At 43.1% G+C, this 23,491-nt stretch overlaps 5 protein-coding genes across 7 annotated transcripts; 3 read left to right on the top strand and 2 right to left on the bottom strand.

Annotated features, from left to right (window-relative positions):
* Positions 1 to 3,683: 3,683 nt before the first annotated feature.
* Positions 3,684 to 5,748, bottom strand: LOC122613997. 2 transcript variants are annotated; one of them, XM_043788447.1, is made up of 2 exons: positions 4,717 to 4,824; positions 3,684 to 4,544 (listed from the first exon to the last, which is right to left on the bottom strand). In XM_043788447.1, exons 1-2 carry the CDS (start codon positions 4,732 to 4,734, stop codon positions 3,993 to 3,995), a joined length of 570 nt encoding a protein of 189 aa, XP_043644382.1. In that variant the 5' UTR covers positions 4,735 to 4,824; the 3' UTR covers positions 3,684 to 3,992. The 2 variants fall into 2 exon arrangements, with proteins under 2 accessions (XP_043644382.1, XP_043644381.1); XM_043788446.1 differs by lacking the exon at positions 4,717 to 4,824 and adding an exon at positions 5,231 to 5,748 and having other exon boundaries at positions 3,687 to 4,544.
* A 1,833-nt stretch (positions 5,749 to 7,581) lies between these two features.
* On the top strand, positions 7,582 to 10,711 carry LOC122613208 (high mobility group protein D). The gene is made up of 3 exons (XM_043787269.1): positions 7,582 to 7,684; positions 9,721 to 9,932; positions 10,009 to 10,711. The coding sequence occupies exons 2-3, from the start codon at positions 9,783 to 9,785 to the stop codon at positions 10,192 to 10,194; spliced, it is 336 nt and encodes a 111-aa protein (XP_043643204.1). The 5' UTR covers positions 7,582 to 7,684; positions 9,721 to 9,782; the 3' UTR covers positions 10,195 to 10,711.
* Positions 10,712 to 11,386: 675 nt separating this feature from the next.
* LOC122612609 (transport and Golgi organization protein 11) lies at positions 11,387 to 14,411 on the bottom strand. Its single transcript, XM_043786343.1, has 3 exons — positions 14,304 to 14,411; positions 13,518 to 14,141; positions 11,387 to 12,043 (listed from the first exon to the last, which is right to left on the bottom strand). Exons 2-3 carry the CDS (start codon positions 14,064 to 14,066, stop codon positions 11,765 to 11,767), a joined length of 828 nt encoding a protein of 275 aa, XP_043642278.1. The 5' UTR covers positions 14,067 to 14,141; positions 14,304 to 14,411; the 3' UTR covers positions 11,387 to 11,764.
* LOC122612610 (MIT domain-containing protein 1) lies at positions 12,193 to 13,222 on the top strand. The gene has a single exon (XM_043786344.1). The coding sequence runs from the start codon at positions 12,323 to 12,325 to the stop codon at positions 13,124 to 13,126; it is 804 nt and encodes a 267-aa protein (XP_043642279.1). The 5' UTR covers positions 12,193 to 12,322; the 3' UTR covers positions 13,127 to 13,222.
* A 522-nt stretch (positions 14,412 to 14,933) lies between the features above and the next one.
* Positions 14,934 to 18,596, top strand: LOC122612965 (lamin-B receptor). 2 transcript variants are annotated; one of them, XM_043786891.1, is made up of 3 exons: positions 14,934 to 15,070; positions 15,409 to 15,787; positions 16,400 to 18,596. In XM_043786891.1, exons 2-3 carry the CDS (start codon positions 15,437 to 15,439, stop codon positions 18,197 to 18,199), a joined length of 2,151 nt encoding a protein of 716 aa, XP_043642826.1. In that variant the 5' UTR covers positions 14,934 to 15,070; positions 15,409 to 15,436; the 3' UTR covers positions 18,200 to 18,596. The 2 variants fall into 2 exon arrangements, with proteins under 2 accessions (XP_043642826.1, XP_043642827.1); XM_043786892.1 differs by lacking the exon at positions 14,934 to 15,070 and adding an exon at positions 15,181 to 15,322.
* The last annotated feature ends 4,895 nt before the right edge of the window (positions 18,597 to 23,491 follow it).

Raw genomic sequence — 23,491 nt, 5'->3', positions numbered from 1 at the left:
AAGCGCACTCATCGAGTCGACCAGTCCCGGGTGTTTTTCGTTCACCAGTATCTCGCTCTATAGACCGCAGTACAGCACGGCTGTAGCTACAGCTAAATACGAAAATACGAACCGAACGAGTCTCTGAAGGGGAGTCGGTGCGAGCGAGACGGGGCTGAGGGTGCGAGGGAGACGGCGAGGGGCTGAGGGAGAGGGGCAGGGACTGAGGCGGTCGTTCCACATACGCGACTGTGTGTGCGACTGTATCTGAATCGGTCGGAATCTGAATCTGAATCTGTATCTGCCCGAGTCCGAGGCAAAGGCAAACAACACACGCAACCAAAGAACCCGATTCGTTTGGGCGTAGGGTATGCGAAAATGCAGTGGGACAATCTGAGTGCGTCTAATGATGAATCGCTCAACGGATTAACCAGATTTCGGATTTGTGATTCCGTGTTGCAACTGCCACTGATAAGTTCGCATTGGTAAAATATGAATATGGTCATGTTGATCTGACATTTATTTTAATATCTTTAAGATAAGAAATGTGGTACGCATGAGATACAAAGTAGTAAGTTAGTTCATAAAGTTAGGTATTTAAGTGCTAGATCTTTACATTTTAAATGCATTTTGTTTAGTAAAGTCTTTCCTTCCACCCTTTACTGAAATATTATAGGATCTCAATAAAAATGCAAATATCTTTATAAAATGTATTGCAACTGTATTCTTTGATGGGACTAACAAGGTAACGTATTTTACAGATCATTGACCTTAACCCAAAACACTTTGGGGTGCCTACCAAGGGGTTGCTTTGCAGCATTCACATAATATCCTTGTTGTGTACCGATATCCGGAAAATATAGCATAATTTCTAGATCCAGAAATGCACATATTTTGCTTGGCCCATTGGTCCCACCGTGCCAGTGGGTCGGTCGATTATTATGGTTGTTTGTCGTCTCATTTCAGCCGTGTGTCTGTGTGGCCATAGCCATAGCCATAGCCATAGCCGTAGTATGAAGCCAACGGCCCGGCCGACGGATGACATCGCCGGGGGATGGTGGGGTGGTGTGGGGTGGTGTTGGGTTGGTGTTGGGTTGGGTGGGCTCTGATGTTATGGCTCGGTGTTGGTTTCGTTTTCGGTTTTGATACCCAAGCGGGCTGCAGTCGGCGGACCGACTGAGCGGCTGACGGCGCCTTTCGGTGGTGGCAATTGTCGGCCAGGAGTGGCCGTGGATGAGGGGCAGCCGCTCGTCGGGAGGAGTATGCAAAAACGAACCAGCTAACGAGCCGAGCGAACTGGCGACGCTTCATCGAATTGGGGACGGACGCATGAGGCGCACATTTGACAGGATGTGGATATAACGAGCCAGCATGCGTATGTACTTGAATGTGCCAGCGTTGCGGAGAGCCATCCGATCGAAGGATGGATGCTCTACGGGGTGTTCATCTTCATTTGTTGGGTACTAATATCACCCTCTTGGGAATCACATACCCATTTATTAAATCACTGCCCAAGCAGTGAATTATATATTCTATTTAATTTTTTTAACTTACTATAAGGTTTCTAACTGCAAAGTTGTAATAAATTGGAATAAGGTTTATTGGAACTTTAGAAAGCACATTGGATCATCGAGCATAACGTAGAAAGAGCTCTGAAACACATGCTTCTTGCCTGCCACATTCTGCTGCAACTTTTCATTTTGGTAATGCCTGAAGAGTAGCATAGTGAAGGCCTCGGACCTTTTTGTGTGTACTAAGCATTCCTCTTTGAGATCCTTGGTGTGTCTGGGTCTTCCTTTTTCCACTTTCCTCCGACCGACCCCGCTTAGCCAGCTTAGGTTGATTCCTGCTGCCTGGACGTGGACATGCCACACAAGAATATGGACTCCGGCTTCACATTTATTCGGTTTAGTAGACGAATATGTGCGGATTGCAGGGTCGAGCAGTTTGTGCCTTTCATGGAACTGAGCTGCGTGAGCTGCCTTGAGTAAGTGAATGTTGCCAGCACGCACACACGCACACATACACACACATAAGCACTCCTGGCATATCCTTGTGCAGACAATCAGGAGACTGAAGTACTCGCAGCAGGATGCAGGCAAACCACGCAGGAACAGGGGACACGGTAAAAGGCACACGGGGCACTTGTTGTTGCCGCTCCACAACGTTGCATCGTTTTTGCCCAACCTACTCGAACCAATATGCTTGGCATATGGACTAAATGTACTTCGGGTTGCCTTTACGTTTTATGGAGGGTCTTACGGCTCCGAGCGAAGATATCTTTTTGGCGCCGCTTTTTGTAGGGGATCGTTTAGTAGGAAATAAAATGGGGTTAACGAAGCTATCCCTTAGCAATTGTTCTTGCCGTAAAGTCAAAAGTAGAGGTAATTCATTATGACGAAAATTTTAGTTATTAAGTTGAAAATTTGGGGGTGTTACCTTTTAATGCATTTAAAAAAGTTTAACAATGGTAGGTTGATTGTTTGATTCTTTAGATATGAGTTTTGTTTTACTGAAGGATCGGAGATTAAACAGTAAATAGTCCCAAGTTTACAAGTACGTTCCGTAAGCTTTTAATAACACAGCAGGTGGAATCAAAACCTGAGGTACACCTCGATTCACTTATATCGCCTTCCTTTCTGCTTCGGATTCTCTTTCGATTTCTGTTTCTGTTTTGTGCTCCCACCTTCCACGGGGTTCGTTTCTGGCGAACAGCTGATGTTGCTGCATGTGCGCCAAACGGGGGAAATCGGGGGAAAATCTGGGGAGCAACTCGCTAAATAATACGGTTGGCGATGGCCCGGCGACGCGTTGTTGTTTTGTTAGTGTGTCGGTGTGTGTGTTTGGATAGAGCTTGCCGGTCGCTAGCAACAACGAGCACGGGATGGGAGTGCAAATCCGAATGCCCCACGCCATACACCATACACCATACGCCCCATGCCCCATCGGTCTCCACGGCCAAGTTCAGTATCTGTATCTTCGGCACATTCCGTGGGGCCTATTGTTGCAGCACCAGGCAGTGGCAAAACCAACACGTGCAACAGGACTCACTCCCTTGTGACCCAATTTAAAGCGGGGCTCTAACTGCAACAAGCATATGTGGGCGGACTACAGTGCAAGTTCTTTCAATCGATGGTGGTCCTAGAGCCTAGTTTAACTTTTGAGTTATTAAATCGTTTTTGGTGACTAATTTACAGTAATGATAAAGTGTTCACACCTCAACAATGGAAATTAGTTAAATTATTAATTAAACTATATAAAGGAGTCGATCTGGCCATGTCCGTCCGTCTGTCCGTCCGTATGAACGCCGAGATCTCCAGAATCCTAGAAGCTAGAAAGTTAGGTTAAGCAAGCAGATTCCAGAGAGATGTCGATATGCCAAATTTTTTTATAACGTATTTTTAGTGTGCTTCTATATTCCTGTGTGGACGTATATTTTCCGAAAATATAAACATTTAAGCCGCTTTTCGGTGGTTCGCTCTCTTAGTTGCCTTGCTTCACAGTACAGTTTTGCTTTCTCCGACTCGCAATGTTTTTGCCGCCTTGCTTTTCTGCTCTTCTTCCGGCCTCACAGTAAACGCTGGCAAATGGAAGCCACTAGATGAACCAACTTAAATGAAAAGTCGGGTACACAGTGTGTTATCGCTAAGATAAATTATATTATTTTGAGTATTTCTTTTTTTAACTGGTGTGAGATTTTAATTCAAAGTTTAATTGGAAGTCTGTACATTTGCTTAAGAAACAAAAGACTTTGAATGATGTGATATGAACATAATTTTGATTTTTTCATTATTCATTTTTTTAGTAACTTATACTAATTATGAGGTTGCTTTGCCTTTGAGTTTAGTGCAATATGATACTTAGTGTTTTCGAACAAGAACACAGCACATAAGTCTACCTAATTTATCAATTAAAGATGTTCTGCCAAATTATACAAGTAGATAACGTATAACCATATTCACAGATTCATAAAGGAATGTAATCTCCATAATTTACTAACGAAACTTAGAAACTTAGTTAAATAATATATCCATATCGCCAGGATGGCCATTAATCTTACGACGCTCCATAGAGAGCATATACTGGATTTTCGACTGCATTACCATCGCACTAGCCAATGGCATATTCCGGATTTGCGCGGCAACGCTCAGACCAAAGTAGGTGAACTCGTCCTCGCCTCGCATACCAACGCCGAGTCCAACTCCATTCGCCCGTCGAGCTGCCGATGATCCCAGACCCAGTCCCAAGACCTCACTCTTTTCGGAAATGGAGCAGGCTGTGGACAGGGGCAGTGGCATCTGAACAGGAACTGGGGCTGGAAGTCCTGGTGAGTTGATGTCTCCGATCTTGGGCAGGGAAGGCGGTGGAGTGGGAGGCTGGTCCATGGTCATGGGTGCTGGCAGCACAGTAAATAAGGACGAGGGTGTAGGATCCAATGGCATCTCGGGGGCACAAAAATCATCTGGATCAGGCTTAATCTCCGTCTGTATCTTAATCGGCTTTAGCCTGGTTAGTCGAATCTGTAGACGCCTTAGTTGCGTAGTTGTTGCTGTATCCAACTCATTCTGTAGGAATACAAAGAATACGACATTGTTATTTGTGTTATCATTTATACATGAGAAAACTGGTACTTAATGCTATGAATGAAAACCAGTCAGCAAACTTCCCGTTAACATCTATTATCTAACTATCTATTACAAATTTCGATATAAATGGTTTGATATAAACCAATCCTACCGCACAATGTGTTTTCATATTGATTCAATTAGTGGATCGCGATATTTCGTCAACTGTGTGGGCATATAGGCAAAAGACTACTGCTTCAAATCTGCCACAAAAGTTTTTAAAAGCATATTATGTTTACTCATACAGTGGGTCACAAAAAATATTCGTCGAGGAATATTCGAAGAAAATTATTTAATGATTTCCTGGCGATTGCAAAGATACATATGTATGTACATACGTTCATATTACTGCTCTGATAGAATTACCATTTGTGATACATAAGCACAAATTTGTGTGCTAGACATTTTCAGTTCCTCAAAATGCTGAATAAGCAAGTTGCTGGAGATAAAAAAGGTTTATTTCTTTCTTTTATTCTTATTTTTTTCTAAGTTTTCGAGTGTAAGCTGTTTTAAATTGGAAAGCTTGACAATGAGTCTTTAATTATTATTTTAAAATAAGTTCAAAAAAAGTCATGTCCTAGATCTTATTCTTATATAAAAATCCTCGAATCATAAATATCCCTTACCGTGTCTAGGAACTCTGCCAAAAATCCGTGAAGTGGGGCAAACCAGGGCGTCTTTGCCTGGTATCCCGCAATAGTTCTGATCTTCTTCAGCTCCTGGTGGTACCCAGTACGGAGATTCTTGATCTTCATCTTGACGCCCTGTATGGTAAGACCTGATTCGTATGGCTCTATATCAGCATTGATCCCGGATTGAATTCGCCGATAGGCGGCGTTTCGAGCTCGTCGCAAATAGGGTCGCTTGTTCCATAGACAAGGTTCCCGGCCGTAAAGCTCTACGAACTTGACCGTACGCTCATCCGAAAATCGATAGGGTAGTCCTACCACGCCTGTCGGTACTGCACTATTCATGGCCGCCTTGAATAAATGATCTTTTTTGGTAGTGCTTTCTATTTTTAGAGAACCCGCTTTGGCAATGGTCCCACGTGCCAAAAAGCACAAAGGGAAAAGTACAAACGATAACCACGCCGAGCAACTGCTGCTCCCCAACTGACGATGTACATTTTGCTTTCTGCTTTTCTGCTGCTTCTCTCCACCTCTCTATTGCTGTTTTGCTCATGTGAGGCTGTTTCTGCGATGCTTTTGCTGTGTGCTTCTGCAAGTCTGCTTTCGTAAAGCACAAAAGAAAGGAATTTAAACTGTTATTGACTTGAAACTTCAAAATGTAACGAGCTATCTTTAGTTCCACTGTCCTTTCCCCTGAAGTAAGTTTGAAAATGAAAATAACATTATTTGTATTAAGTTACAGATTGAAAATTTTTTCAACACTCAAAATCCCAAATAAGCAAGTAAACTACGGTTTTTTAAAGCATTGCCAAAGCAAAAACGAATGAAAGTGCGACGAATTGCTTTGCTGCTTTTGCGAGCAGAAGAGAGCGCAGGTCCGTTATACGTATTGGAACGGCGCTCTTCGAACACAGTGGCGCACTCAAAATCTTCCGACCCCCAAAAATGTATGTTTATATTTTTGTTTCAATAAAAAATAAAAACATATTTTATCATATACATATATACACAATAACGGAAATATATGCGTATCCGCACGTACATACATACATACATAATAAAGCTGAATTGAAGTTGTCTTGCCGCTCTTTTTTTGCTACTCAAATGGAGAATTGAAGAGGGATCGCGCATTAACAGCAGCTGTTAATTAACAGAAAACATTTGGCTCGCCCATTTTGCATTAATAATGCCATTTCTTCATTTCGAAGCAGATTTTCCCTCATGCAATCTGTGTGCAACGGAATGCAGTTTCTTCCCTTCAGGTAGGTTCCATGCTTGTTTGTCTTTCCTTTGCGCTCGCCCCTTCGCTTTTCCTGTTTCATCCTTCGCTATTGTGAACTTGCAACAGCGCGTGACATCGTTATCCTTTGTGCCTCCAGAAGGAAAAACTGCAGACACGATTCTAGGATCCTTTGTTCCCGTTTCTGGGCATTTACGATTTGATTGTGGGAAAATGGATTGCTGCATCTGCCGCTGAAAATCTAGCCGATATGTAACGGTTATTTTCCTATAAGGATCTTCTGCATATAGTATTTTAATTTACTTCACAGCAACAGTTTTATAGTCCTTTTTATTGAATTAATTAAATAAATACCTATAATTTCGAAAAAAAAGAACTATTTTTGTAAAATATTACAGGATATTTTAAATCTTCCTTTTACTTAATAAAAACTAGTAATCAATAGTTAGGGATTAATATTTATTTTGAGACAGAAAAATTATGATTATATATTAAACGGCTTAACAGACTTCGTTTTTTGATTTTCCTAAATATTAGTAGGGTTTAAATCGTAATATAGGTGAAATATTAGTCAAGTAGAAAAGCATTTTGTATTCTAAAGTGAGTTGAAGGAAAAAGTTTTTATTAAATGTAGGGATTAGTTTAATTCACTGTAGGGTTTATATAGGGATCCAAAAGGTAACAATAATCTGAGGTAGGTTGATAAATTTTAATTTTTTTTAAATTTATTTAATGGTACCTATTATTTTGGCATATAATTTTTGGCGCCATTTTTAAAAAGCGACCCTCGTTCTTTGTGGTATGCGTACTACTCAACTGAGAGAGTTTGCTCTGCTTCCCGTGCAGTTTGTTCTCATGGGAAAGTGGAAGAAAATGCGAAACCGCAAAATAGTTGCAATATTTCGCAGGAGTCGAGATTTGCATTTATTTGTTTACGCACATTTAGATGGTCTACTATTGTGCAAAATGCATTTTCCCTGCTTAGCGTTTTATTTGTTTTTACACGCCATTTATCGCTTTCCGTTTTGCTCTCCATCGCAGTGAGAGCGAGTGAAACTCTCTTCCGCTCTCACTAATACCAACACGGCGTCGCTGCCGACGTCGCTGCTTGTCGGCATTTCTTTCACCCTGCCGCATCTTCACTCGTTTTCTTCGTTCTGCCGACAGTCGCGTTCTTCCGTACAGTTCATTTTTAGCCACACAAGCGCAAGGTTGGTTTCCTCTACTGAGTTCTAAATAATATTGTGCAATATAAAACATAAAGAGTTTATGGAGTTAGTTATACAGATATAAGTGCCCAGTTGTGTGAAGTATATTCGTAGTGCAAAATGCAGTTTTTCGTCGATAAATTAGTTGTGAATTCAATCAAGCAGCGCGTGTCTGTACCCCAAAGCCAAAGAAGAGCAGAGAAAGCGTTGCCATTTTGGCATTGACTTCTTTACTTTGCTCGCTGCTTCTTAGGCCTCGCCTCAAAATGGCCGCCAACGTCGCAGTTCCCCTTATTTTTCGCCCGAAAAGTAGTAATTTTTCAAATTGTTTTCTAGACGCCAAGCAAAACGCGCGCCTTTTTGGCTTTACTATTTCCTATAAGATATGCGGTTTTGTGCATTTGTTTTTACCCGACATTTAGCGTTTCTCTTTTAATTTGCCGGTTCGGAGAGAGCGGCGTTGCTCTCTCTCGCTCTCTGAGAGAGTGAGATGTAGTCTGTTCACGACAATTTATTTGTAAATAATTTCTTTGTCCTGTTAGTGCAACAAAATGATTTTATATTTTTAAAAAATACCATTTGTGAGTATCGGCAGATAAGAAAGTTGGAGAAATGTCGTTAAAACAACGCGAACCGCAAAGCCACGCAGTTCTCCCGCTCTCTTTCTCTCGAACATCTGCCGCCTTAATTTTTTTTTTTTGCGCACCTCTGCCGCCGTCGACTGCGGCAGCGGAGTACGTGTGAGAGCGCCGCCTTCCTTTTTGGCAGTCGACGCTGACTCGTTCAGTTTTTTTCGAAGAACAAGCGACAAAGGTTGGTGGACGGACGGCAGCAAATAAGATAAATACTTTAAAAAACATCAATTTTGTGACAAATAACACATGCATAAGTGATAAACCAACAGCTTGTTCAAATAAGCGGCTAATTTCCAAGTTACTTGAACGAGAGACAGAGAGAGAGAGAGGAGTTTAAAGAGCGCTGTGATAAAACACGTTAAATAACTAACATTAATTGCTAAAAGCACATTTAACATGGCCTCTCCTACAACAAATTAAGTGTTTCTTTGAAATCTGTACCCCAAACGGCCATTTCCCCATAATTTTCGAGGTTTTTCATACATTTTGAGAGCGCATCGCAGTCTGTACCAATATAAGGCAGTCATCGCATACAGAAAAAGTGTGTTGCCATTTGGCTGTTTTCCGCACTCGCCGTCGAAAGTAGTGCCACTTTTTTTGGCCAAATAGCCGGGCCTTTAAGCCGCCAAACAGTTGCGGTCTGAAAGGTCCAGGCTTATTCCTTTGTAGAACACCAATTAATGTCATATTAATTATTAAGTGGCGCGCGTTCGAGCAGATAGAAGAAGCAAGAAGCGGGAGAGAGCAAGCGCGCGCGCGCGCATTTTTCAGTTTCTTTTTTTTAGTTTCTTGCTCAAGAGTGCCTGAGCGATAGCCCTAGTAGTGGTGCCATCTCGCTTGCACCGTCATCGCTTGGTTCCGGTGGTGGCCTGCTGTCTCGCTCACGCTACCCCTGCTGTTGTGTTCGCCTTGCTTTTTGGTACAGGAACATGGCGCGCTGCTAAACGAAAATGTGATGCCCATAACATTTTGAATTAAAGTGTTTAGTTTTCGGTCGAGTACAGTTCTACTAAGTAGTTATATGAATTTATGAATATTTTAAGATGGCTTTAGAAGGCACAGGCTTTAATTGTACAGTTTTATTTTACGTAGAACGTACAGCATTTGATCTCATCTCTAAAAAACTATCTTTCAGTCTTACTAAAATGTTGAGTTGTGGTTTAGAGTACAGTAGAAAGGCGCTGTTTTGGATATTACTAGTCCAAATAGGCAGAAACTTAGTTATATAGCTATGAAGAAGTGGTTATTGGAAAATGTGCTTCTTACAGCTGTTACACTTGCAGAAACAAATGTTAATTAAAAGTGAACCAGGGTGCAAGTACAGTAATGCTAAGCAGACTCTGTAGACTGTCAAAAACTATGCAAACATCCAGCTTACAAATTATTTCCCCTTTTTACTTGCAGCTCGAAGCAAAAATACCTAGTGTAACACTTGTTAAATAGTTTCAACAAAAACACATTCAAATATGTCTGATAAGCCAAAACGCCCACTCTCCGCCTACATGCTGTGGCTCAACAGTGCCCGCGAGTCGATCAAGCGTGAGAATCCCGGCATCAAGGTTACCGAGGTGGCCAAGCGCGGTGGCGAATTATGGAGGGCAATGAAGGACAAGTCTGTAAGTAAACTTGGCACATGGTTATTGCTATCCCGATATCCTTACTTACACTACGATTTCTTCTTTTGATGCGTAGGAGTGGGAGGCCAAGGCTGCCAAGGCCAAGGATGACTACGATCGGGCTGTCAAGGAGTTCGAGGCCAATGGTGGCAGCAGTGCTGCTAACGGTGGAGCCAAGAAGCGCGCGAAACCAGCGAAAAAAGCGTCGAAGAAGAGCAAGAAGGAAGAGTCCGATGAGGACGACGATGATGAGAGCGAGTAGACTGCTCATCCCCAACCCCAATCCATCACCAAGTCACACACAACCAGCCAGAACCCACAAGCAAACAAGAACACTGGTGGCAACACCACATCCAAACATCAGCATCCACAAGTTTCCCCCCTTAATAATACTAAAAACCAAGCCCGATCATTTCATCGACCACATGAACAAGCGATATCTGTTGAAGTTGTATCCCAAAACAAACAAACACACGCGAGAGAACAAAAATACGTGAAAATAAGCAAAATTGTATTTATACATATGAGTTTTTAAGTTTATAGTAGTCGTTTCTTTTATAATGCCCATATACAAAGAAGAGGACAACCAACAGGAAAGGAGAAGAAGAAATAAGAGTAGCAGGATGTGCGTTGAGGTGTTTTTTTTTCGTTCCTGCTGCGATTCGCCTGAAAAGTGCGAATCGTTGGGGAAATTGAAGAGGAAAGTAGTCCCCCTTGCATATAAATTGTGTAAAGTAAACGATAACATAATTCCATTATAAATAAAAAGATACAAACAATTGCATCTTGTTCTCTCAGTAGTTGGATGAAAGCGATTAAACGATCAAAAGATCGGGCTGGAAAGGGAAAATAATCCACTTCACAGACGACAAATACACGAAAAACGATTACACACACACCGCAAATGAATCGAACGAAATTTCGCTCAGGTCTTTTCGTCATTTTGCATTAAACTTAATGTTTAACGTCTTGTTAGCTAAAGATGTATAGCAGAAGAGGAAGTCGGAAGTTAGATGAGACAAGCAGATGTAATTGCATTTAATCGGTAGTTTTAATTGATTACTATACGTATAATTTAAAGAGAAAACCAACAAATTAAAATAAATACATTTTTTAAATGCGTTGAAAACTGAAAATCTACTCATTTCCTGGGGAAAACAATAAGAAAAGTAAACAAACTTTGGTTCGGTACTTTAAACGTTTTATTTTAAATATCATGATGAATTCAATTGATGATTCATGCTACACTCTAAATGGATATCCTTCGTTTCCGGTAGTTATGCAAAAATCAATGCAATGATTTCTGTGGGATTTAGTGTACTATTATATTTATGTATATATTTAACTATTTATCGTATGGGATTTCGCATACAAATACCATTAGAGTTCTTGTCTTCACTTTGGGATTATCAAATGTTAACAGATCTACAATAGAAACAACCCTTTAAACAATATCTTTTCAATGCAATGCCGTGATGATTCGGATTCGTGTTTTTTTGGGGGCTGCTCAGTTGAAACACGTAGAGATAAATCTTAAATTTAGATACACGTTTCTTAAGTGCCAGATCTTAAAAATTAAGTATTGGGGGCCTTTGTTTTTTGGTTTTCCACGGTGTACAAAACAGAACGGTGTTGCGCTTATTTATTATCGAGCTTAGACTACGAAGTTATGGCAAACAAAAAACAAAGTCTCTCTCAGAGCCTTTCCACAAAAGAAACAACACAGAAGTCAAGAAACGAAAGAAGCTGTTCCAAAAGGGTGTCCATAGCATGGTGGTCGTCCTGGCACCACCCACCGCAGATCTCCAACCGTCATAGTGGCCAGTCCCTATCTAATTGCGATTCAGCCAGAATATTGTCTTGAGTACGAAGTAGGCCAGGCCCAGACAGTAGACGATCTTCTCCCGCTGCGTGCGCTGCTCATTGTTGATCTCGATGTTCAGCACCCGGCGATTCAGCTTAGCCAGCTGGCGTCTTAGATACAGGATCTCCTCGTGGGGCGTCAGCTCGCCCATGGGCGTGCCCTCTCGGTGCGCCAACATCGAGGCATCCAGATTGTTGTGCTGCTGCTGATTCAACTGCGAGCGCTTGCTGGCACTGCCCGTGGTCAGCTGGAAAACAAAGGGTATTCGCAGATTAATGCCACGTACAGGTTTAGATGTGTTTGCCATTTTAAAAGTGTTTGATTTGGAAAAATTGGGAGACTTATTCTGTGATCAATGTGACATTTAGGAAAAGACTTCTATACCAAGGATTCCATATCAAGCGAAGCGAAATAATAGTTGTCAGAAACAAGTCATTTTCAAAGCTTCCCCAAAAATTGTCTGTATCAATATAAACAAAAAACTTTGGAAAATTCACCCGAACTCGAAATTTCTGTATAGTGAACCATGCAGACCAGCCCCAACCTCGCAGAAGTGGATGATGGCGAGCTGCCGAAACTGGAGGCGATAATCAGTGCACTGAAGTGCGAGCAGACGGGTCACATTATGGAGGCGATACTGCTCTACGAGGAGAGCATCTTCAAGTTATCCCATATGGCCGATGCGGAGCCGAGTCGCCGCCAGCTGTGTGGGAAGTACTTGAAGATGTACGAGGCGCGGGCCAAACAGCTGAGGGATCAGGTCAAAGGTCACTTGCACACCAGCAGGATGCTGGATCACATCACCATCGAGCAGGGTGCCAGGGGCAGGAGCTACCAGCGGCTGTTTGGCCCGTACTTGGACGATGCCGTCCGGGAGGCGCATCTCAATGAGCCACACCTCACGGAGCCGCCTCACTTCAGGAATTTGCTCAACTTCTTGGAGGTGCTGGTCAAGAACTGTCGCTATCTAAAGTATATTCGCCTCACCACGCGCCCAGATGCGGCGGCACCCGAGAATCAGTTGCAGATGCTGCAGCAAATGAGGAGCGACCTGGCCGCTGGCAACATCCAGATGAATTACCAGATGGACGACAGTTTGCATGATCGCAAGATCGTGCTTAGCTCGGGTGTGGTCATTAAGATTGGCCGAGGCCTCCACTACTTTGAGCCCATGGAGGGCTCTTACAGTCTGGGTCTGTGCGATTTCGATTTTCGCAAGTGCCTGGCCACCGAGGTGGACATCTGGAAATGTCGTCCTTTTGCGAAGCGCCTTAAGGACGCACAGGAGGGCGAGGATCGACCGGAGGCCCACGCCTACTCCAGCGATTAACAAGAGTGAGAGTGTGTTTCCACACAATCGATCGGAATTGGGTCAGCCGTCTTATCATAGCAGTATTAGGAATTCAATAAACCAGCTGGTTATTAATCGCTTGGCAAACAGAACGGGTGGCAAACGCAGTGGGATCGCTATCTATTACCATTCTTGGCTGTTTCATTGCGTCATGTGTAGATCGCTAGGATCTATAAATGCACTTTTATCAAATCAAGTTATCAATCAAGTACCCATAATAAGGAAATCACGAAGTTGCTCTTCTGTCTGCTGATACGCAAAAGCGTAATCTTTTCCGAAATACTTCTGCCAATCCATTTCATTTAGAAGCATTCACAATCGAATTAAAAAACTGAAAATTATATTCTTGATATATGATATATTTACTCACCTGCGAGTCCGATTCAACGGAATTGGTGTCATTTGCGTGGAATCCCATACGGGCAACTCCATTGGCACGCACATATTGGGTGGCATGGGCCTCCTCGTCGTCGGCGTCTTCGTCGTCACCATACAGATGATGACCATTTGCCCGATTGGGTGAGTTCTCCTCGGAGGCCGAGGGGAAGTGGTGATCGGTGAGGGTGATGATGCGCGGTGGCGTCTGGACGCGCACCAATCCGACCGATGGATTCTTGGGCAGAATGGAGTTCTCCAGCTGGATTTCCCGCGGAGCAGAGCGCGTCTCCAGGTGCTGATTGTGGCCCAGGACCACAATTCGATCGGGTACATTCATGTCAATCTTGTCGTGATAGTTCCAGGAGCTGATCATGCCGTTCTGGTTGGACAGCAGCAGATCCTCGTTGGAGTACTCCCCAGTGGCCTTAATTCTCTTGGGCACCCGCATCTTGTCGTTGATTTCATGGGCATACTTGGCGTCGCTGTAGAGATCATCGTCCAATCCATTGAACATGGGCGTCGGCGATTGCGGGGTCACCATGGCGTTGTCCTGGGGGTATCCTTTCAACTGATCCAATGGACCTCACTTGCTATTCTGCAGCGCAACTTTTGGTTTCTTCGTTGTTAGTCCAATTTTTTTTTTTCATGTAGAAGGCGGCCGTGAGAGAGACGTTTTCATAACAAATTAATAACCATAATTTGGCAAGCGCAACATTTTCGTCCGGGTTTTGTGTGTGTGTTTGTTGCGGATTAGGTTTTTCGAATGCTTTCTACTTACATTGCTCGGGAAATGGCAGAAAAATGTCCGGGAAATCCGTAATAATTTACAATTTTTCTCCTGCCTTTTGTTATGTGTGTGAGGAGATTGGGATAGAATGTGCTAAAAAATACCAGAAATGACTGTCACTCTTCTGCCACACGCCAGATCCGGCACTCTAGCTCATTTTTAGCTAAGTTAATTATTTACCTTAATATTAAAAAAAATAAACTGTTCTTAACAAGCTTTAAGTTATTTTGATTCATTATTTTGTGAATAACTATTTGTTTCTTAAAAATGTTAATTTTCAGTATTCTTTACTCTTGCCCAAATATTTACAAGCCGACTTAAACGAAAAGTTTGGCTCTTTATAGTCTACATAAATATAATGACCACTGTTAGGCTTGGCAGAGATCAAATACCTCAAATAGTTTGTTATGGACTTAAAATGTTTGTGTAGCGGTCGGGTTCGATTAAAGTTGAAGGTATCTTAAAAAGAAATACAAATAAGTGTAACCCTTTAAGATAATAAAGATAAAATATATTTTAAATGGTCTTAAAGTGCCCACTAAATAACTGTTAACTTCACGCCGCGTGCTGTTAGACGCCTTTCAGCGTTAGCCAGCACTGAAAAATACCAACGCAAACGGGCCGCGCTCATTTTACAACAAAATTTCCTCAGCCGCCGACAGTGAGACGCGCGTCTTTTTTATCTAGTGATTTATGCTGAATTTACGGCGATTCAATATCCCGATAAAGTGAAAAACTGCAAATAAATCGCATCAGAAGTGAGTAACTAAGTGGAGAAGCGTTGAAAGCTGCTAAAACTAAGTTTAACAGCGCTTAAAAAATACAAACCAATAGAAAGAGAGGAAGAGAGAGAGCGCGTTCTGCCAGCGTCGCTGCCAGCGGAATGTACAGTTGCGGCAGCGACGTCGCTTTTCCTTTCGGCGCGCAAACACAAATAAATACAGAAAATTAGAGAATAACACAAAGAAACTAGAGAAAACCGCAGCGTTACTTCAGTACATTTATAGATTGTGTGTATTTTGTAAACTATAAATAACATATAGCTCTCGCCGAGCTGAATGTATAGATAACGACTGACCATATATCCGTTTTGCAGCACGTTTTTTCGACCGCAATCATAAACCATGGATCGACGCCTGAGACGCCCGCGTCGCACGGAAGACGTGTCCAGCGGTCCACTTCTAACCCAGTCCACGCAACCCAGCCTCCTGCCGGTGACCCGACGAGCGGGCTCCCTGACAGCTGCCGCTGCAGCCGCCACCGCCACCACCGGTATCGGCACCCGGACACGTGCCTCCCCGTCACGCAACAAGGTCGTCGCACCGCCCTCGCCCGAACTTGGGCCGCGCACCCGCCGCTCCAGCCGGCCGAGGTCATCGGTGGGTCCGCTGACCGGATCGGGATCTGGACCCGGTTCCTCGCTGCCCATCAAGGTCGCCATCAAGGCACGCACGCCCATCCCAGAGGTTTCCGAGGTGAGTTCTCCAGCAAAAACCAGTTTGGGCGGTGGATTCTCTGCTTCTCTTCGTTTGATTAGTTTTGCAACTATCAGCAAGTTACAATTTTAAACTCGAATGCATTTAATGCTAATATGAGATAAGTTGGAATTTTATTTGTATATTATTAATTTGTACATTTCCATGGATTTCAGTTCGGTTTGTAATGATTAAAAACGTGATTATTCAGTCTTCTGATACAAATAATTAAACCGAACTATATAATTAGCTTTAACCTTCCTACCTTTATTACAAATTTCGAGCTTCTTTTTCTTGGTGTTTTATGGAGCTGATAAGTTGCACCCCCCGCCCTGCTTATCAGTTTGGGGCTCTGCCTCATTTGTCAGCATAAGGAAATTCCGGGTGAAGATTACGGATTTGTAATTGTTGAGCTGAACTACTGATTAAAGAAATAGGGAAATCTAATCTAATCAGTGTCCCCAAAAATACTTGTAACCTAGTTTTTGATTACCCACATATTTTTGTACAATTTTCTTTTAAAAACACGACTTGTACATTTTTTCAAGGTTAGACAGTTTCAGACTTTATTTTTTCACTTATGGCAACCATACTTATGATCTTAAATTACAGGTATCATCGCCCGTTCGTCTGTCCACCAGCAATCTGCCCATGACATTGACCACCAACACATCCAGCGGCGCTCCAAACAAAGCGTTCAACACAAGCTCCGTGAACAGCGGCAACAGCTTCAGCCGTACAACTACAACCAGCTCCACCACAACCACGGAGCGCATCGAGATCCGTGCTGAGGGAGACAGCGAGGTGGACACAGATTCCATTCGCAAGCGCATCACCGACCGACTACGCAGATCGGTGTCGAAGACAATCTCGAATTTAGCTGGAACACCAGTGACAAACACCGAAGAAGGCAGTCGCTATAGTAGGAGTGTTTCACGATCCGTTTACGACGATGAGAAGTCCTCAAAGCGAAGTTACTCGACGGGTGAGGAGGATATCGAGGAGGAAGATGAATTGGAGGAGGATCAGTTCCGTAGTTTCAATGTAACCCGTAATTCGGCCACACCGGCGGAAACATCTTGCCGTCAGTTGAAGGCTCCTAGAGAATTCGGCGGTTGGCTAGGCGCCTTCCTGCTTCTGCTACTTCTGCCCACCGCCGTCTACTATTTGACATGGAGCTGCACGGCCAGGAATTCCTGTCAGTTTAAGCACCTCAATCTGGGTATACTTCTGGATGTGAACTACTTAACGCGCCAGGTGTTCCAGCCACGTGTGGTGGGTGCCTTTGCCGCCTATCAGGTGGTAGTATTCTTGCTGGTGGCACTGCTGCCAGGACGAAGGGTTCATCTCACCCGCGAGACCTACAAGTTTAACTGTCTAGCAGTTTCGCTAACGCTTTTGATTGCCGGAGGAGTGGCCGAGTATCTGAAGTACCCAGTGGTGACCTTCGTTCTGCGTCACTATCTACGTTTCTGCATTTTTGGACTCGTTGGCGCCTTTGTGGCAGCTGCTTGGAGTTACTGGCTGGTGGACACCGCCAAGTACAATGTGCTGCGCCAAACGCTGACCAATGATTATGGCAGGACCGGCAGCTTTGTGGTGGACTTCGCGCTGGGCAGACAGCTGAATCCCAAGTGGCTGGGACGCGTGGATTGGAAGCAGTTTCAGTACCGTCTCTCCCTGATAACCACTTTGATATATGCCACCTGTTACATCTACCAGACGCTTGTGTGGCCCCAGAAGCCGCAGCTGGGGGAACAGGAGGGCTATCTGTACCAGGCCAAATACTACTGGAATAATGTAAACTATGATCCTGCCACCCTGCTCTCGGCCAGCTGTTTGCTGTTCTACGTGCTGGACGCCATCATTTTCGAGCACCACCTGAGCTCATCCTTTGAGCTGCAACACGAAGGCTATGGCTGCTTGCTGCTCCTGCGCTACGCAGCCACACCATATCTGCTGACGGCGGTCACCAAGTATTTCTACGAGCAGCGCGTACCCATCTCCTGCTGGTATGCTCCGCTAGGAGTGGCCGCTCTGCTGTCTCTGGGATTGCTGGTCAAGCGATTCACATGCGCCTACAAGTACAAATACCGGTTGAACTCGCAAAGTCCGATCTTTGCCAACATCGAAACTATTCACACGTATCAGGGCAGCCGTCTGCTGCTCAGCGGGATGTGGGGATGGGTACGACAGCCCAACTATCTTGGCGACATCGTGGCCCTGCTGGCCCTGGCTGCACCCATGGCCCTGCGTCCTGCCTGGCCACCAGTTTTGGGCCTCAGCCTGATCATCCTGCTCCTGCTCCATCGCGCCACCCGAGCGAACGCCCGGAATCAGGCGCGCTATCACTCCTCCTGGCAGCGCTACAGCACCCAGGTGCGCAGCTACATTCTGCCCAGGGTCTACTAAGCACGGATTTGAAGCGTTAGTTGACTTTTTATTTTTTGTGGCCATCTTTATTTTTATTTCGATTTCAGTTTGTTTATATTTTATGTTTCGAATTTGTATATATAATACGTATTCATATTGCTCTAGACCACCAATATGCCCCCCCCCCATTACATTTAGTACAAAATTTGATTTTACTCTCGCCGACGCACATTTAACAAAAGAAAATTTCACACACATAATCGTAGATGAAAAGACTCGCCCAACCCTCTAGCTGTACGAACTTATGCGCTTAAGATCTAGACACCTTAAAATATTCAATACTTGTAATCTATGTGGTATGCATATAGATAGTACTTTTTACATTTAAATATGAAATAAAAAATCCTTAGTTTCTATGCTATAAGGAAACGCACAACGACTGGTGTTCTTAATTTATTATGTCATCTATGATGTATGAACGTAAACATTGATCCAAAGTAACAATTTTCCAGCCAGCCAGTTGAATCTTGATAAGCTCCATGAATCGATTTTCACTTAGCTTTTTCCAAGACTTTAAGGTCAGTCCAAGTGGATTCAAGTTGAATCAAAATACAAATTATGAGGGGCGCACTTCATGGCGTTGGCCAGCAAAACTGCGTCTGATGATGATGATGAATGTCAGTCAGCGAATAAAAGAAGTAATTTTGTGTAAAAATACCCGCACCACCCACCGCCCCTGACATAAAGTTCTTGGGTGTGGGCGTGGCACGCAGCCCTTACAACTGTTAATGACATTTACGAATGTTTGCGAGCCACCGAAACTTGGTAGTCCCCCGTCCGTTCCCCGTCCCCTTTCCCTTTCCCCACCTAGCACACATAATGCCAAAATAATGACGAAGTCTGGGCTTGCACCTCCAAAAGACCTGGGCTTATGACACTACACTGAAAAAAATTGCGATTAATATATGCCCAGCAGACAAAAACTGCGTTTATGAAATTACAAACGATAGTTTTGCGGACTTTAGGCGGATTTCAGATCCAAAAACGATACTTTAAACTTTAAAGTCATAATTACTAGATCTTAATATTTTAAGATGTTTCTCAAATTCTAAAATATATAAATATTTATGCATAAATGCATATATAGGTATATGATTATTAGGGTTTACCACTATAACTGCACAATTGCAGTGTACCGTGGCGTGGAAAAATGACGCGGAAACTGTCAGAAAAGGAAGCAAATGGCGGGTGAAAAAATCGGGAAAAGCGGCTAGGAAAACCACGACGTCGACATTTGCGGTTTGCTATACAAATGACCGACCGCCGGCGACTGCCCCGCCCACTTAACGAAAATTATACAATAATGGCGTCAACATTAGCAAATTGTGCGCTTGTCGCAGCGCAGTTCCCCATTTTGGACATTTTGGCCATTTTCCCAACCCAACCCAAACCCACCCAACACATTTCGTCCTTCGTCCTTTAATGAGCGTTTAAATTGGCGGTTCCTGGCATTTGCCTTGCATTTTTGATTGATTGCCCAGGTTCTTTCGGCTTTGTGGCAAATGCATAAATGATTTATCCACGATTATCCACGCGAATTAAATGCTTCTCCTCTAATTGTAAGTAATAGTCAGAAACGCTATATTAGCCTCTTTAAATTGAATTGGATTAAGGGAAAGTTTTTGTTAAATTTTAATTAAAATACTGCTTATTATTAAACTTTACTGGGCTTGTAGATATGCTAATTATTATACCATTACAATAGATTTTCTAATATCATAAGATTTATTTTCTGTTTCAGCATTTTAAGTGTGAAACTACGAATTTAGCTAACAGTTATTGGCCACAAAACCAGTTTGCAGGGAAAAACTAAACATACTTCTGCTTGCCTGTGGTATAAATCACGCCTTTTGTCAGAATCAGATAGCGTTTGGCATAAATTTAGTTTTAATTGACTTAATGCTTGTACTTTTATCAAATAATTAATTACAGAGCAAAGTGTGGGCAACACCCAGCCAGATGACAAGATACTTTGGGATCAGGTAACACTTTGCTGCGGTTAGAGCCAAAGGTACTGCTCCTGTAGAGGCGTTTCTCTATATAAACTCTATATAAACTCCTTTTTCTATAGTACAACTTACTTGGCAGTGGGCGTCTGCAGTCGGTGCAGTTTGTTTGTCAACCAGTTTTGCTGTTGGTTTTTGTTTTGCGTGGGTGTTTTTCCCCTCCCCCTTTTGCCATTCAATTATCTAGTTTTCTATAAATTTTCTTGGCTGCTGCTGGCTGCAGTTCAGTGCATTTTGTTGGTTTGTAATTGGCCCATGTCAACAAGTAAGATCGATATCGCTGCCACAATTTCAGTTCTGACAGTCTCGCTTTTGTCGTTGGCCGAGCAATAAAATTGTTATTGATTGTAATTAGGTTTGTAATGGGGTTATTTATGTGTGCCAGCCGTTGTTTATGTAGTGCAGTGTAAGTGCTCACTTCGGGCAAAAGTCGTGATTGATTGATGGCCGGCCAGAAAGTAATTGCTTGAAAATCGAAAACAACTTTTAGCAGCAATTTAAATCAATTTTCTTTAGGCACTCCAGTGCAGGCCTCTCAGGCAAAAGGAAAACACTCTATATAAGTAATAGAAGTAAATGGTTTTCTTTCGTTTAATTGATTTCTCTAAATGCAACCATCTTTGCCTACATAAAAATAGCACTGTTTAAATCCCAGAGCAAATTTCTTTCAAATGCCAGAAAATTGGAATTAAGAACTTTCTTGGATCGTCCGTTTCTCGGAATTTTTATCTGACCCACAGGCTCATAATTAATTCAAAGACCGGGCCAAGTATCACTGACCAAGGCTTTCAAACAACTTATGCAGGGACCTTGAAAAAACCTCTTGACAAGTTCATTGGACCAACAAAGGGACACTGGGGAAAATAAGACAGGCACGCGTAATGCCCATCCTTTTGTTCGCCGGTGTCACATCCATCTTCATCAGTCCAAAGTTTGCATTTAAATTGGTAATTAACACTTAAAATAAAAGCAAAAGCGGCAAGAAAAAGTGCCAAGCGAAATAATCACAAATACAATGGAACAAAGGACACAAAACAAGCTGACACTGAGAAGTGAAAACAGTGGAAAGCGGAAGCAATCAACTACCCGAATGATAAGAAGTGTGTGGCACCGGAAGTGAAGGAGGCCAAGGGGCAGACTGTCGGCTCAATGTGCGAAATTGGCTATCAATGCCTAAGGAAATCATGTGCACTGTTCAAATGGCATTAGTTTTTCAAACCTATTACAATCACATTCTATAACTTAGTCACTCATCTACTAATCAATAAAAATTAAAAATAGTAATCAATCAAATACGAATTGTTTTTCTCTTTCAAAAAACCTTCATCTCAACAATTTGTATTATTTGTTCCAACTTTTTGAAAAGTTTTTTTAAAGCTAATAAAATTGGAAATCAAGCAAAAAAAGCTCAGTGAACCTAATAATTTCGTTGCTTTTGCTAACTGCATTGACTGCTTTTTGTCTCACTTTATCATTTTATTAAATCGAAAAAGAAATGAATGAAGGAAGGAAAAAGCTATAGTCAAGTTCCTCGACTATCAAATACCCCTCACTCAGAAGAAAGAGGGCTCCTCACCCGTAGGGAACCACGAATTAGGTGTGCCAAGCAACTTGAAATCTTCGAGCAAGAGGTATAACAATAAAAAAGAAAATGGGCAGATAGTGGCAAGACAAGGACTCACGTCCTTCCATCGAAGGATGCCAATTGAATGTAAATAAGGAAGTGACAGCCAAAAATGGCGGGAATGAATGGGGAATTCGACGGCGGAAAATTCGGTGGGAGGAAGCCAAATCGTGTTGAGCAGGTCATCAAGGACAATCGCCGAACTGACGACTTAGTTGACAAAATTGCGAATGAAGCCATCGGACAGGTGACAAGCAATTTATTAACCATCAATTGAATGACTGAAATCGGAGGAAAAATTGAATAAGAGAAAGAGACTAAAATCAGATTGAAAGTGTAACTTTTTTAAAGTCCTTTTTTGTTAAGTTAAATCAATCGCTTTAAACTACGAGTAGTCCACTTTTTGATGAACCACAGCTGATTTCCATCTAAATGAAGTACCAAACCGAATTTTAATCAACAGGCCACAAACAAAAATCGAATTCGGCTTCAAATTAAGTTTGTATCTCCTGCTCGACAAAAAGCCAATTGCTGGAGCTCCGGCAACAACAATTAGTGCAATTTCTTGGCCAGAAGCAGGACGAAAAACGGAGAGCCATTACCTGCTCGACTTGGCCATAAACGTGAGCTGGAAAAAATGGGATGGGTGAAAAGAATATGCCCAGGCAAAACAAACTTAATTGTCTGCACAGTTTTATTTACTCCTCCGACGGACAGGACAGTACTAACCATGTCCTTGCCACAGACAGATCCTGTTGGGGCAGCCAAGATTGGGAGATGGGCCTGCGTCTGCTTGTAATTACTGTGCTACGAGTCCTACGAGTCCTGCGAGTCCTTCGCCTGCTGCACCCACTTAACGAACATGGCCAAGACTGGCCAAACAATAGGCCTCCACTGCTGTCTCTGAGCCCTGAGGTGCACTCAGAGAAATAGTAGTGCAAGTAGTAGATATAAAAGATAGATCGAGAAGGTGTGTGTTTTCAATGATATTCCCTATGAAAAAAACTATAAATTAAGGAATATCTTTGATAGGACACCTAGATTTTTGCAGTGCACTGGCAATGGCTTCAGCATGCATGGCTCGTTGCCCGGATAAGTGATGCAGATCCCGCCCCTCAGCCCCCTGGTTTTGGCCTTGTTTAATGCTAACACAATAAACTTGACCGAAAGGCTGTTGTCGATGCAGCTGGAGCAGAGAGCTGAGTCGCCGGAGAAGCTGTGGGAATCCCAGAGGAGGAGGAGGAGGAGGTGGGATGGAGATGGTTGATCCCCTCATATATGGTTGGCCAGGCACTGGGAACAAGTCTGCGGCCATGTTGTAGGTGTTGCTATCGCATTTGCATCCGACCTTCTGCCCCTCCCGCTGCTGCCAATAACTCAATCAGTGGCGCACTGCAGTTGCTCCGGACCATTCATCATCGCCAGACAAAATATTAATCGCTCCTGCCCTTGCACTTACACGTGGCCAAATTGGATTCGAACGCGATTATGTCACACGGAGCGAGGCAAGGTTACAATTTATAATTGTCAAGCGGATGGAAGATATGCGGATGCAGCGATACATGCGACTACGTGGCCCAGACAAATGGTACTACACATACTCGTATATGGTGCGGTCCATGGAGCAAATTTGCACTATCC

Source organism: Drosophila teissieri, chromosome 2R (genome assembly GCF_016746235.2).
Source record: "Drosophila teissieri strain GT53w chromosome 2R, Prin_Dtei_1.1, whole genome shotgun sequence".
NCBI classification, from domain to species: Eukaryota; Metazoa; Arthropoda; class Insecta; order Diptera; family Drosophilidae; genus Drosophila; species Drosophila teissieri.
The sequence above is the reverse complement of the archived record's forward strand: the minus strand, read 5'-3'. Positions and strand labels throughout refer to the sequence as shown.